General features: G+C 36.0%; 1 protein-coding gene across 1 annotated transcript in view; it reads right to left on the bottom strand.

The window, feature by feature from the left end:
- Positions 1 to 15,649, bottom strand: part of LOC139152984 (macrophage mannose receptor 1-like) — an 80,666-nt gene that overhangs the window by 54,227 nt on the left and 10,790 nt on the right. Inside the window, exons 9-11 of the mRNA XM_070726469.1 lie at positions 13,128 to 13,241; positions 12,256 to 12,371; positions 102 to 250 (exon numbers count right to left, since the gene is read on the bottom strand). Of these exons, the coding sequence (XP_070582570.1) occupies positions 102 to 250; positions 12,256 to 12,371; positions 13,128 to 13,241 (379 nt within the window). The remainder of the gene's footprint in view (positions 1 to 101; positions 251 to 12,255; positions 12,372 to 13,127; positions 13,242 to 15,649) is intronic.

Genomic DNA, 15,649 nt, shown 5'->3' with positions numbered 1-15,649 from the left:
CAGAATGGAAGACCAAAGCCAGATTAAATGCATTTCCATAGACAATTTAACAGGATAAAAGTTTTCCTGCTAGGATGTATTTCTCCTGACAGAATCCATACCAGGCATTTTTACATTCCAGTGAGTGAACTGAATGGGGTCTCCATTGGTCCAGTTGAAGGTCCCTGGTTTTGCTACATCAGAAAGACCGATCCAGAAATATTTTTCAGGATGGTGTCCAATTTGGCTAGTCAGGAAGGCCTGTTCAAATCTGTAGTAAAAAAAATTCAAATCAGTATGGTCCCTGATTTTCACATTCTACAGGTGGTTAATCCTAGACTCAATTTACACTTTTATTAGTCAATCAACCTCAAAGGACTGTTGGGGGAAAATAGGAGTCAGGAAGATTCAGTACATTTCTATATATTAAAAAAGTGAGATAAAATAACTATCATCATCATTCTCTCAGATCTGAAAGTACAGATTTGCAGATTCCTGATAAAAGCTAAGGAATCTGCTCCCATAACATACATTAAGGCTAGCAGGACAGGAATTGAATATTTCTTAGAGCAAAGACTATGGGGAAGTATTATCTTCAAGATTTAGGATAAGGACAGGTCTCCATCTTCCTGCAGTCTCTTAGTAAATGCTGCCTAAGGCAATCATCCCCAATCATGGCCAATCCCTGCTACAAATAAAAAAAGCCACATGCAGTAGTTCTGTTGACCTAGCTGTCTGACCAAGACTGCAGTTGCATCATAATTCAAGGTCCGACACACGAGGGAGGCCACATTCCTGACAAAGTATTCATCTCGGGGCAGTTGAGTAATGATCTAAATTTAAGAGGCTTAGACATCTTGCCTTGATCATTTTCTCCTATGGCTGATCATTTTCAGATCATTTTCTCCTATGGCTGGATTTTAGGGCTCCAATCCTCCCATGCAAGGAGGTGGAACTGATTAGGTGGAACTAATAATTTTTTTGCTGATAAAATTGCTCAGATCCAGACGGACCTGGACTCTGATTGGAATGCAGTTTTCACTGATAATGAGTCAGTCAAGGTGATAGAGTCCTGTCTTAATCCGGTTAAGTGGGAACCTGATGACACCTGATGAAGTGGACAAGGCCATTGGAGCTGTGAACTCCTCCACCTGTTTATTAGACCCATGTCCCTCCTGACTGGTCTCGTCCAGGGAGGTGACACAAGGCTGGATCATTGGTGGAGGAGAACGTCCCATCTCCATTAAAAGAGATGGTGGTGCGTCCTCTTCTCAAGAAGCCTTCCCTGATCCAGCTATTTTAAACAACTATCATCCAGTCTCAAACCTTCCCTTTTGGGGGAAGGTTGTTGAAAAAATGATGGCACACCAATGATCCTTGGGGGAAGCTCGTTATCTAGACCCTCAGCAGTCTAGTTTCAGGCCTGGCTACAGCACTGAAACTGCTTTGGTCACACTGATCAATGACATCTGGCAGGCCAAAGATAGAAGTCATTCCTCTATCCTGACCTCTCAGCGGCTTTCGGTGGCATCGACCATGGTATCCTTCTGTACCAACTGGAGGGGTTTGGGTGTGGGAAGCAGCCTTCTACTCCTATCTCTCTGGTCAGATGAAGTTTAGTTTAGTTTAGTTTAGTTTAATCAGATTTGTATGCCGCCCCTCTCCGCAGACTCGGGGCGGCTCACAGCAATACCAATACAATGTAAAACAAATCTAATATTTAAGTTAATTTAAAAAACACCACAAATTAAAACCAATCATACATACTAGCGTACCATGCATAAATTTTATAAGTCTAGGGGGAGGGAACATGTCAATTCCCCCATGCCTGACGACAGAGGTGGGTTTTAAGGAGCTTAAGAAAGGCTAAGAGGGTGGGGGCAACTCTGATATCTGGGGGCAGTTGGTTCCAAAGGGTCAGGGCCACCACAGAGAAGGCTCTTCCCCTGGGTCCCGCCAAACAACATTGTTTAGTTGACGGGACCCGGAGAAGGCCAACTCTGTGGGACCTAACTGGTCGCTGGGATTCGTGCGGCAGAAGGCGGTCCCGGAGATATTCTGGTCCAGTGCCATGAAGGGCTTTATAGGTCATAACCAACACTTTGAATTGTGACCGGAAACTGATCGGCAACCAATGCAGACTGCGGAGTGTTGGTGTGACATGGGCATATTTAGGAAAGCCCATGATAGCTCTCACAGCTGCATTCTGCACGATCTGAAGTTTCCGAACACTTTTCAAAGGTAGCCCCATGTAGAGAGCATTACGGTAGTCGAGCCTCGAGGTGATGAGGGCATGAGTGACTGTGAGCAGTGACTGCCGGTCCAAATAGGGCCGCAACTGGTGCACCAGGCGAACCTGGGCAAACGCCCCCCTCGCCACAGCTGAAAGATGTTTCTCTAATGTGAGCTGTGGATCGAGGAGGACGCCCAAGTTGCGAACCCTCTCTGAGGGAGTTAGTGACTCCCCCCCCCAGGGTGATGGATGGACAGATGGAATTGTCCTTGGGAGGGAAAACCCACAGCCACTCCGTCTTATCCGGGTTGAGCTTGAGTCTGTTGACACCCATCCAGACCCCAACAGCCTCCAGGCACTGGCACATCACTTCCACTGCTTCGCTGACTGGACAAGGGGTGGAGATGTAAAGCTGGTTATCATCTGCATACTGATGATACCTCACCCCATGCCCTTGGATGATCTCACCCAGAGGTTTCATGTAGATATTAAATAGTAGGGGGGAGAGGACCGACCCCTGAGGCACCCCACAAGGGAGTAACCTAGAGGTCGACCTCTGACCCCCCACTAACACCGACTGCGACCGACCAGAGAGGTAGGAAGAGAACCACTGAAGGACAGTGCCTCCCACTCCCAACCCCTCCAGCCGGCGCAGAAGGATACCATGGTCGATGGTATCGAAAGCTGCTGAGAGGTCAAGAAGCACCAGGACAGAGGATAAACCCCTGTCCCGGGTCCGCCAGAGATCATCCATCAGTGCGACCAAAGCAGTTTCCATGCTGTAGCCGGGCCTGAATCCTGACTGCTGAGGACCTAGATAATCGGCTTCTTCCAAGGACCGCTGGAGCTGGAGCACCACCACCTTCTCAACAACCTTCCCCATAAAGGGAAGGTTGGAGACTGGTCGATAGTTATTGAGAATGGTTGGGTCCAGGGAAGGCTTCTTGAGGAGGGGGCGCACAAGTGCCTCCTTGTAAGGATCCGGGAAGGACCCCCTCCCCAAAGAAGCATTGACAATCTCCTGGACCCAGCTCCGTGTCACCTCCTTGCTGGCCGAAACCAGCCAGGAGGGACACAGATCCAGTAAACAGGTGGTGGAACTCACAGCTCCAATGGCCTTGTCCACTTCATCAGGTGTCACCAGATCAAACTCTTCCCAGACAGGTGGACAAGTACGTGCCCCAGTCACCTCAACTGACTCATTGCTGTTGGCAGAGGGTCAGAGGTCGACTCCTAGGGGGTCAGAGGTCGACTTCTTTGCGGGGTTCCTCAGGGGTCAGTCCTCTTCCCTCCCTGCTATTTAATATCTACATGAAACTTCTGGGTGAGATCATCCGGGGACATGGGGTGAATTACCCTCAGTATGCAATGACACACAGCTGTACATCTCCACCCCATGTTGGTTCAGTAAAGTGGTGGAGGTGATGGGCCGGTTTCTGGAGACTGTTAGGATCTGGATGGGTGTTAACAGACTCAGACTGAAACCTGACAAGATGTAGTGGCTATGGGTTTTGCCTCTCATCCATAACCGGGGGGGGGGGGGACTTTTGAGCCTCTCAGATAAGGTCCTCAACTTGGGAATCCTTGATCCACAGCTGATTTTAGAACATCACCTTTCAGCTGTGGCAAGGTGGGTCTTTGCACAGGTTGACCTGGTGCACCGTTTGCGGCCCAATTTTTACATGGAGACTCTTCTCACAGTCACTCATGCCCTCATCACATTGAGGATCAATATGGGGCAACACTTAAAGAACATTCGAAGACCACAGTTGGTGCAAAATGCAGCCGCGTAAGCAATTATGGGCCTTTATAGGCACATCTCGCCATCATTCCACAAGCTGTATTGGTTATCAATTGGTCTCTGGATGCAATTTAAAGTGTTGGTCATGACCTATAATGACATGACATGACTTAGGACCACGTTCCTTACAGGACCATCTTCTGTCTCACATATCCCAGCAGCCAGTTAGATCCCACAGACACCCAACTTGGAGGGAAGGGTGTCGTAAGAGGTGGTTATGCTGTGCCCGATGTGAGAGTCGCTAGCTCACACCGGCACAAGCTTTTTTGAACCGCCAGGACCGGGCAAAAAAGAAGCCAGCGTTTGCTGGCCCTGAGACATGGCCGCCCCGTAAACATCGAGGAGGAAGTGAGAAGAGATCGGTGAACCTCAGCAAGTACCCTAAAATAACATATTTTGAATTCGGAAACTTCTTGAGTACCAGAACAACTGTGGGAAAGACGATAAAAGATAGAAAAGCTCAAATTGAAAGAAGCGGCGATTAAAAGGTTGAGCGACAGGAGAAGCAAGAGACAGCGTGCGGTGACAGGAGAATCGGGTGTGTGACAGGAGAGCTGGGTCGAGGGGCGGAGACGGAACGGAGATAGATTGAAAAATCAGGAACTAAAAATCGGGAACTAAAGACGGATATAACCGGGGGATGATATGATTTTATTTCACGAACATTTGGAATACCAGGAACACCAGGTGGAATAAGAGCAGCGAAAGCGGGGATTTAAGGAAAAAAACCTCCCCCGGCGTGAGACGTTACATTTACGTGTTTAAGCCTCCCCCTCTTCCGGAAACATAGAGCTACGAAAGCAGGAAGCAGAAACAGCAAGATAACATCGTGGAGATCTACGCCCCTTCGTTTTGTTTAGCTGGTTCTTTTGGTCTATCTGGTCTATCTGGTTTGCGCTTGCCTTTGGACTACACAAGAAGGTATAACCTTAAAGAGACAGGAATTTGACTCAATCAGATATCAACTTGACTGGGCTGGTCTTTTTTTTTTTCAACGTCATCAACGTTATCATAGCAGATCCTCCCATAGGAAACTAGAAATCTACGCGAAATTAAACTACCAGACACTAAACTACAATCTACTAAACTGTGAATATTGAATGTGGGACTGCTAAATTCACTTACTTTTGCAATAGTCTGGACTAAAGCCAATATTAGGATCAAGAAACGTATACTGGACAATATATAAAATTAGAGGAAAATAAAGGACAGAAACCAGATTGGACAGGAATACAATTAGATGAAATCTAACTAGATGAAATCAAAGTAATTGCTGTTATTAACTAACAATACTAATAAATGTAATTAATCAATCAACTAACAAATTAATTAAGTGATTAATTGATGTAAGGACTTGCTAAAGGTATAACTATATTATTATTATTTAAACCTCTACCTCTACTCTTAAAAATTGTTTATATATAATATTTATAAGGATTTATTCAACTATTATTTAACTACTTAACTACTCAACTGTTGATCTCTTAACCATTAATTAATTAACTGTGTATTATATATTGTATATTGAATATTCATTAAGTATTAAGTATTAAATACTATAGCATTAAGTATTAGATATTATTAGATATTAAGATATTAGATATTAAGGATTAAATATTAAATATTAAGATATAAGTTAGAATATCAAGCATAAGTCTGAAAAGAATAAGCTAAGTTAGATTAAATACTGTTTAAATATTGAAACACCGATAATAATTGAAAGCATTAATTCTACCCTTTCTCTTTTTTGAAAAATAAGTTGTATAAATTGATTGGTTCGACTGGTCATATACTGAATTAATTGTTAAAGAGTAATTTGACTAATTGATTAGATATAGAATAGATTGATTAGATATTGATTTAATTATTAGAAGGTTAAAACCTATTACAAATGGCAACTCAACAGACTTTAACCAAGTCATTGAGAAGGGGTAATTTAACCCTACTATCACCAGCTGTGCAGAAATCCTCTTCAACTTCTGATATAGTTACAGGAGAAATTAAGGATCAGGCACCCTCGCTTCAAAGCTTACAAAATTCCCTAGACAAAATTCAAGAATTTATGATAAAACAACAGGAATCCGCCAATCAAACCCAAGAAACTATAGTTAAAAACCACCAAGAGACACAAAAAAAATTTGAGGAAGTAAATGAAAACTTTGCCAAATTTAACAGTATAATAGAAGATGTTAAGGAAGCAGTAGACAGACAGGAAATTAAAATTCAACAAGTGGAAGAGACAACAGAAGCGAACAAGCTGAGATTAACTAAAAACGAAGAAGACCTTAGGAGGGTAAATAAAGATTTAGAAGGGGCCATTGCCCAATTAGAATTCGAAAAAGCCTCATTCTATCTCAGGCTACAAAATATACCCGAAGAAAAAGGGGAGAACCTGTTTGCGACTGTAGTTGAACTCTTTGCGGAAGAGTTAAAAATAAATGATGGTGAACTAATTAACCACGTAGACGAGGTATACCGAGTGCAAACCAATTACGCACGTCGCCACCAACTCCCCAGAGAGGTCCACCTTAGATTTACAAAAAAAACCCTGAGAGACGAGATATACAGGAACACCAGAGGGGTCTTAACGTACAAAGGGAAAGACATAATTGTGTTAAAACAAATACCTAAAAGAATTAGGGAACGAAGGAGGGACTACCACTACTTCACAAACAAATTAATAAAAAACGAGATACAATTTAGATGGCTAGTGCCAGAGGGGGTGATGCTAACGTGGAAGGGGAAGAAAATAAATATAGAAACACTAGAACAAGCAGATAACTTTATCCGAGAACACCTGAAAAAAGAAGGGGAAAGCAGCATAGAACTGGAGACAACAAGCCAAGAGGAGGGAGAGATAGAGGAAGAGAGAACAGACAAGACAAGCAAGGGGAAAGGGGAGAAAACAGAAAATTACAGAGAGCTTAGAAGCAGCAAAAGGGCAAGATAGTTGACGAAGAATGAATAAGGAAATTAAATTATTTTCTGTGAATATAAACGGAATGAACTCTCCTCAAAAAAGAGGACAAACATTTACAAAATTAATAAAACAAAATTTAGACGTAATATGCCTTCAGGAAGTTCATGTAAGGAAAAAGGATAAGAAAGTATTGGAACACCCGAAACTAGGGAAACTATTCACATCACTTGCAAACGAAAAAAAAAGGGGAATTGCACTATATATCAAAAGCTGGTTAAATCCAAAAGTAATTGACAGTGATGAAGAGGGTAGAATACTTATAACAGAAATTGAAATTAATAAAAAAAAAACAAATTTAATTGTGATTTATGCTCCCAACAAAGACCAAAAATCTTTTTATAAAATGTTGTACCAAAAAATAATAAAAATTGAAAAAGGAAACATCTGTGTGATTGGGGACTTCAATATAATAATAGATTACGACAAAGACTATAAAGGTAAAGAAAAGAGTAAAAAGAAAAAAACAATACCAGAAAAACTCAAAGATATTATAGAGGAATTTAAACTAAAAGACACGTGGAGGGAAAGACACAGAGATGAATGTAAGTATACTTATTATTCACACCCACATGACTCATGGTCCAGATTGGACATGATATGGACAAATATAGAATTACAACAAGAGATAATATCAGCAGAAATAGAACCCAACTTTTGGGCAGACCACAACCCAGTAAGTATTATAATTAGAGGAAACCAAACCAAAAAAAATAGATGGACAATGAATACAAAAATTATACAAGAAAATAAATACAAAGAATTTTCAAAAAAAGAATTAGATATCTTTCTAGAAAAAAATTGGAATGAAGACACAACCATACAAAACATATGGGACACAACCAAAGCCTATATAAGGGGGATAACCATTGCATACACTAGTAAAAAAAATAAGGATAAAAATAGGGAGATGAGAGAAAATCAAAAAGAATTAGAACAAATAGAAGCCGAATGGATAAAAGATCCAAAAAAAATCGAACTAAAAGAAAAAAGAGATGTAATTAAACATAAGATAAACTTGATAGCACAGGAAGAAATAGCCCAAAAAATCAAAAGTGTAAAACAAAATTACTTCGAGCACGCAAACAAACCGGGAAGGTGGCTTGCCTATAAAATTAAAAAACAGAAAGAGAAGAAATATATCCAACAATTGGAAGACGAAAAGGGAAAAAAACAAATCGATATAGAAGAAAAAAAAAAGATAATACAAAACTATTTTGAACAGCTATATAGGAATGATGAGATAAAAGAGGAAGAAATAGATCAATATTTGAACGAGATTGAATTACCCCAAATATCGGAGACTAACATTGATAGAATGGATAAAACTATAACTATGACAGAATTAGAGCTAGCAATTAAAAAACAAAACAATAACAAAACCCCAGGAGTAGATGGAATACCAGCCGAATATTATAAAGAAATATATGAACCAGTCAAAAAATTATTACTACAGATGTTGAACGAGGTGTTAGACAAAGGAGCAATGCCTGAATCCTGGAAGGAAGGTTTAATAACACTAATACCAAAAGATTTGGAACAAAGATATTTAATAAAACAATACAGACCAATTGCATTACTAAACTCAGATTACAAAATCTTTACAACAATATTAGCAGAAAGGTTTAAAGGGATAATTAATGAAATCATACATCCGGACCAGAACGGCTTTTTACCAAACAGAAATATAAAAAATAATTTGAGAAACATTATAAATATTTTAGAATACTATGAGGTAAACCCAGGAAAGAATTTGGCACTAATATTTTTAGATGCGGAAAAAGCATTCGATAATTTGAATTGGAACTTCTTCATTAAACAACTGACCAAAATGAAATTTAAAGAAAAATTTATAAAAGCAATCAAGACGATATACTCTACACAATCGGCAAAAGTTATAATAAACGACCAATTAACGCAAAATATAAAAATAGAAAAGGGAGTACGGCAAGGATGCCCCCTTTCCCCATTAATATTTATTTTGGCCATAGAAACCTTATTAAATCAGATAAGGTTAAATAAAAATGTTAAAGGATTAAATTTGAAAGGACAAGAATACAAAATTCAGGCATTTGCCGATGATCTAGTATTCAATATAGAAGATCCAATTGAATCAGGGGAAGTTTTATTAAAGGAGATTACTGAATTCGGAAAAGTAGCAGGACTTAAAATTAATAAACAAAAAACCAAAATACTGACAAAAAATTTAACAAATACAGAGAAGAAAATATTAGAAGACAGATTAGGCCTACAAATAGTAAAAACAGTTAAGTATTTGGGAATAAAACTAACAGCAAAAGCGATCACAATAAAGGAAGATAATTACACGGTTTTGATGAAAGAAATAAAAAAGAAATTAGAAAAATGGAACAAATTGCCTATTTCGCTCATAGGTAGAATTTCAACAATAAAAATGTCTATCTTACCCAAGATTCTATATCTATTTAGGACGATTCCAATTATATTAAGAAAAGACTTTTTTCAAAAACTAAATAGAATGATTACAAAATTCGTCTGGGCCGGAAAAAAACCTAGAATTAGAATACAATATCTACAAGATAATATCAAACAAGGAGGATTTGCACTACCAGATTTCGAATTATATTATACTGCAGCAATTATGGATTGGTTGAAAGATTGGTTTAAATTGGAAAATAAGAGACTTCTAATACTGGAAGGACACGATATGAGAATAGGGTGGCATGCTATCCTGTGGGAAAATAAAGAACAAACACATAGTTACTTCAAACAACATATAATAAGAAACTCGTTATACACAACTTGGAAAAAAATCAAAAAAATGTACTATCACCAAACTCCCAAATGGTACTCAAGCTTAGAGGCGACGATATATCCAAACTCAAGAGAACTAAACAAAATGTTAAATTATTATCAAACATTAGAAAAAAATGGGGAATTAAAAACTAGGGAACAATTAGAAGAAATTGGAATCAAAATCGACTGGTGGGCGTATAACGTAATTAAATCAAAATATCAAGAAGGGAAAAGGAAGGAAATACAAATAAAAGAGATAGAATTAGATAAGATAATTTTAGGCCAAGAAAAAAAAATGATTTCCAAAATATATAAATATATGCTACACTATAAAATGGAGGAACATATCGTTAAAAATAGTATACATAGTTGGGGCAAAAATTTTGGTTATAGCATAAATTTAGATAAGTGGGAATCAATTTGGACCAAGAACTATAAATTAACAAAATCTACAGCTTATAAGGAAAACATATACAAAATGTATTATAGGTGGCACCTTCCACCGGCAACATTAGCCAAAATGTATAAAGGAACAAGCCCAAAATGTTGGAGGTGCAAAAAAATGGGGACATATTACCACATTTGGTGGACCTGCTCAAAAATAAAAAAATTCTGGAACAAAATGCAGAATTGGATAGAAGAGATCTTACAAATGAAGATAAATAAAAAACCTGAAGCCTTTCTCCTGGGAATTATAGATCAAAAAATTGAAAAAAACAAACACTACTTATTAATTCATATATTAACAGCAATTAGAATAACGATAGCTCAAAATTGGAAGCAACCCGAACCACCTGAAGACGATTTGATAATTAAAAAAATATTAGATTGTGCTGAATTTGACGCACTAACAATTAAACTAAAAAACAAAGAGGATTCCGAACACGATAAAACCTGGATACATCTTTATAACTGGTTTAAGAAAAGAAATAAAATTCAAAAGAAAAAATCAAATTAACAATACTTTATATCCTTTTTATTACATAGAAAAAAAATATATACAAAAGACATATATACAAAAAACCTTTTTATAAAAAAAGATCTGTATGACATTAAAGAAATTGAATATGAATAAAAGAAGGCGGATAAGAAAGAATTAAATGATTTAAAAAACAGTGACAACCTACAAGAGAAAATGGTATACGCTGAGGACACAACATGCTTCACCAGAAAATAATTTAAAATCAAAAATCATTCAAAACTTACCTCCTGAAGGGAATACAAGTACAAATATTATAAAATATGCTAAGTGAATAGTTATTGTTATTAGTGTACTTAAATAAGCAATTAGATCTTTTTTTAAAGAATATTTTTGTTTGTTTGTTTGTCATGTTTGTTTGTTCGTGTATTTGTTACGCGTTGATTTAGCCTTGTATTAATATAAAACATATATTGTATGTAAATGTGTATATATTTGTAATAAAAATTTTATAAAAAATTAAAAAAAAAAAAAAAAAAGATCCCACAGAGTTAGCCTTCTCCAGATCCCATCAGCTAAGCAATGTCAGCTGGCAGGGCCTAGGGGAAGAGACTTCTCTGTGGCTGCCCTGGCCCTCTGGAACCAATTCCCCCTAAAGATTTGTACTGCCCCAACCGCCTAGCCTTTTGCAAGGTTGTAAAAATTTACCTTTGTTGGCAGGGCTTGAGCCGTTCAGCTTATCATTTCACTCCGGTCATGGATGTGGCTGTGTAATTGTGGTTAGTATGATATGAATGCCTAGTTTTATATCTTTAAGGTTTAATTATTAGGTTTAGGTTTCTCTTACTATATTTTGTATTGTATTTTATTCTCATTTATGTAAGCCGCCCGAAGTCTGTGAGTGGCATAGAAATCCAACCAAACAAAAGTAAAAAATAACATTCTCTTACAGCAGTATTTCTCAATTTTGGCAGTTTTAAGATTGTGGGCTTCAACTCCCAGAATTCCCTGGCTGTCTGGGAATACTGGGAGATGAAGTGCACATATCTTAAGGTTGCTGAGTTTGGGAATTACATCAGTGGTTTCCATACCTTTTAATCACACATCCTTATTAGTAGAATATTAGTAAATATTTATGTTGAGATATTCATTAATCACAACAGCAATTAGTAAATTAGTAAGCTCACATAAAATTCAAGTAAACTAAGCTTTAGTGACTATGTCAAAAGAACTCATATACAATTCAAGTGAAAAATTATGCATAGCTAAGAAAAATAAATAATTAACAAACAAAAACAAAATAATACTTTGGGGAGTAGGCAGTGTTATACTCTTTTCTAACTAACTAAATAATTTAGAATACAGGAATAAGAATACAGAATATCTTAAAATATTTTATTTATGTCCAGATAAAATATTATTTTTATGTGTGTCACTAGGTATCACATCAAAGTTTATGTTAAAGGAAAAGAATTTAAAAGGTAGGTAGACTTGAGAAATTATTTAGTGTTTTCTTTGTTAATATAGATTGGCAATATAATATTTTTTCTATCCCTTTCACTATATTTTACCTATTCTCCACAGAGATCAGAAATCCTTGGTTTTTTTCACAAGATGTCTTTGCTTCTGAAAATGTTCCAGATGTTTTTCCAATTAAGTAACAATAGAAACCATACCTTTTCCAGCCCTGTTGACATAGCATACATACAAAACATTATTAACCTGAATTTATTGATTTATATCTAATATTATCTTGTCCCAATCCATAGACTCTAGATTCACTGAGTTATCCTTATGAAAGTGTCATTTTAAATTATTTTAAGTTCATCTTTTATGTGTTAGTGAGTGATAGTCTCACTATTCTATAGTATCTTTTGAACTCAAAATCTAAAATTTACTGTGAAATAAATGTTGATAGACCTACATTCACATGATTCAACTTCTGTGTCAGTAGCTTCAGATTTGTTTAATTTTGAGAGAACATTGCTGCATTTGGATGTCCAATTACCATGGCTGGTACATATGAACATTTTTCAGTTTCAAATTTAGCCCAATCCAACATTTCTATTCAGAAAAAAGACCAAAATGTATTCCTTCTGTTTATCCATTACCTTGGGTTTTTCTTTTTTAGTAGATGAATAACTTGTGTTATTGTAAGATTGCAGAGAAAATCTTTCTATTTATGGGGATCCTAAGAGTCAACACTCTTGTTAGGAGTGTTAGGCAGTGTGGGTTGCTATCAGTTCACCCTAGATTGGGTGAACCGGTAGCGGTGCCAGCAGGAAGTTCCGCCCACCTGCCCAGATGTTTCTGTGTATGAACAGAAGTGCCCCCCATGTGCGCATGCTCCCAATAGCAAAAATTAACTTCCTGTATTATATCCCCAAAACTACATAAGTAACTATTATAAAAGATCAAGAGTTACACAGTTCTTTAGGCTTACATTCTGGCATTTTGGATCAGCAACTTCATCTGTTACAGGAAGAAATTCTGGAGGCTGTTTTTTACATATGTATCCTAATTCCTCTTCACAGAAATGATCTGCCCAATACCCATTCTGAGGATGGAAATGTGAAAAAACCTCATTGAAAAAAATATATTACTTCTGTTCTATTTTTTTTCATCAGCTAGACTACTATATATTACTTGTTATAGCTTTATCTGAAATCTGCAGCCATACTAATATATTGCAAAAAGATATATATTTAAATTAAGTTGGGAATGGTAAATATAACTTTTCATCTACAAAAATTAAATTATTTCAAAATATAATTCATAGATATTACATCAAGTTTCTAAAAAGTAAAATATAACTGTATTTTTTCACAAGTAAACAGCCAGTAGCAAAATTAATTTAAATTTAGCATGCCTAAGCTTTCATTTTGTAGTCAATGCAGGTTAAAAGTTTATTATCAGTCTTTTTGAAAAAAATAGTCCATTAAATTCAGACTTTGTTTCTTTGTTTATTTTATTTATTAAAACGTAATATACTTTAATGCAAAGTATTAATTACATAGTAGCAATCCTATGCAATATGAATGGACAGTTAAAGGATCTCAGGAGCCATAATGCATCTGAATGTTTGTTTATTGCTTTAGCAGCTCCCAGAGTTTTCTCTAATTATAAATATGTAGAATAAGTTAAATAGTAGGCTTTATTTTTCATTTTTAAATCAAGATTTTTATTCCAAACAAGGTTCATGAGCATTTTACTACCACACTGTGAGCGTGGCTTATGCATTTTGTTTCAACATCTTTCAGTGCAAATTAGGTGCTCTAAGGTGGAGCTCCAAATTTTGCTACCGGAACTGCGTTCATGACCCTGTTTACTTTATTTAATTAATCTATTTATTACTACCCCACCCAAGCCATTTTATGTGATATCTTTAACCCCAAAGTGATCCTTTCTTTTTAGACTTAAATACCCTTAAGTACTCATTCCTAATACTAATAAATAATAATTCCTTTACAAAATAACATTATTAAACAAAAATGCAATAATTATCTTTAATAAAATCATCTCAACAATAACAGAAAAAACAAGCAAATATTAACACTAAAAAAATCAACAGAATAATGTATTTAATACAATACTCTAATGAGGTCCAGAATATACACATCCATAATTATTTAAAGTAGGTATTATCTTAGAACTGTCAGGTAAATTAAAGTGGAACAACCAAATATGAACTCACTAAACTAAATTTAAAAAGTCTCTAATCTACTTTTAGAACCTTGAAAGTAAATGTATTATTGAAAGCAGTGTTTCTTGTCCTATGTGGTGGTCTTGTAAGTAGTTAAATCATATTGGATATATATAATTAATAATGACAATATATAAAATATTTAAAATACAAATATTAATGAAACCTGAAGCCTTTCTTCCAGGTATTATGGATACAAATGGATAGAAAATTACTTTGGGACATTATTTCTCTACATGGATATTGCTGCTATTATTTTTTTATGCTTAGCATTTGAAGGAAAAGGGATGCCAACTCTTGAAGAGTAGACTTTAAAATTAATTGTATTAGTACAAATGGCAAAATTAACTTGATTAAAGACAATGGATTAAAAAGTTTAAAAGAAACTGGAAGCCATTTGTGAATTTTCTTTGTCAAATACAATAACAGATGGTTAACAGAAGGCTTTGAAATCAGACAATGGATTAAAATGTTTATAAGAGACTGGGAGTCATTTGTGAATTTTCTTTGTGTCAAATACAATAACAGATGCTTAACAGAAGGCTTTGATATCAGTTCTACTTTTGGGGTTATCTGTTGACTGTTTTTATTTATATAGTGAACAGAAGTTGGATCTATTGCTAGATAAATAGATTTCCACGTCAGATACATATTAAAACTTAACATAGTATTTGTATCAAATATAGATGAGAAAGTTTATAATTATTTATAGATCTATTATGTAAGAGAAGGCAAACGCAACAGGTACTTTTCATTTATTTGTCACTATTCAGCCAAGATAGATTTTCTTTGTTTGATGTCAAGGAAAATTATGTAAATTTTTTTGTACAAATGTTGTTTTTTATCATGTCAGGTGCTTGTTAGTTTCTTCTTTTTCTTTGTATTTTAACTTTGGAAAACAAAATATTTTTTTAAAGAAAGCATTTTTTCCCCCAGTTGTGGTCATAGAACCCCTAGATCCATGAAAGTAGAATTATTTGTCAACCTATATTGAAAAATAATACAATACTAAAATCCTATCCAGCAATTGTGAGAAGCCTAGCTATACTAGATATATCAATTTTAATTTAGTAGGATAAATATCATTCCTATCACCGATCTCCTCCCACTTATGACTGTATGACTGCAACTAGTTGCTTGTATCCTTACAATTTATATTAATATTGATAGTTTCCTGATAGCTTATTTGTACCCCATGATAATCATTGTGTTGTACCTCATGAGTCTTCACAAATGTATCTTTTCTGTTATGTACACTGAGA

The sequence above is a fragment of the Erythrolamprus reginae genome, chromosome Z, assembly GCF_031021105.1.
Source record: "Erythrolamprus reginae isolate rEryReg1 chromosome Z, rEryReg1.hap1, whole genome shotgun sequence".
Lineage (NCBI taxonomy): Eukaryota > Metazoa > Chordata > Lepidosauria > Squamata > Dipsadidae > Erythrolamprus > Erythrolamprus reginae.
The sequence above is the reverse complement of the archived record's forward strand: the minus strand, read 5'-3'. Positions and strand labels throughout refer to the sequence as shown.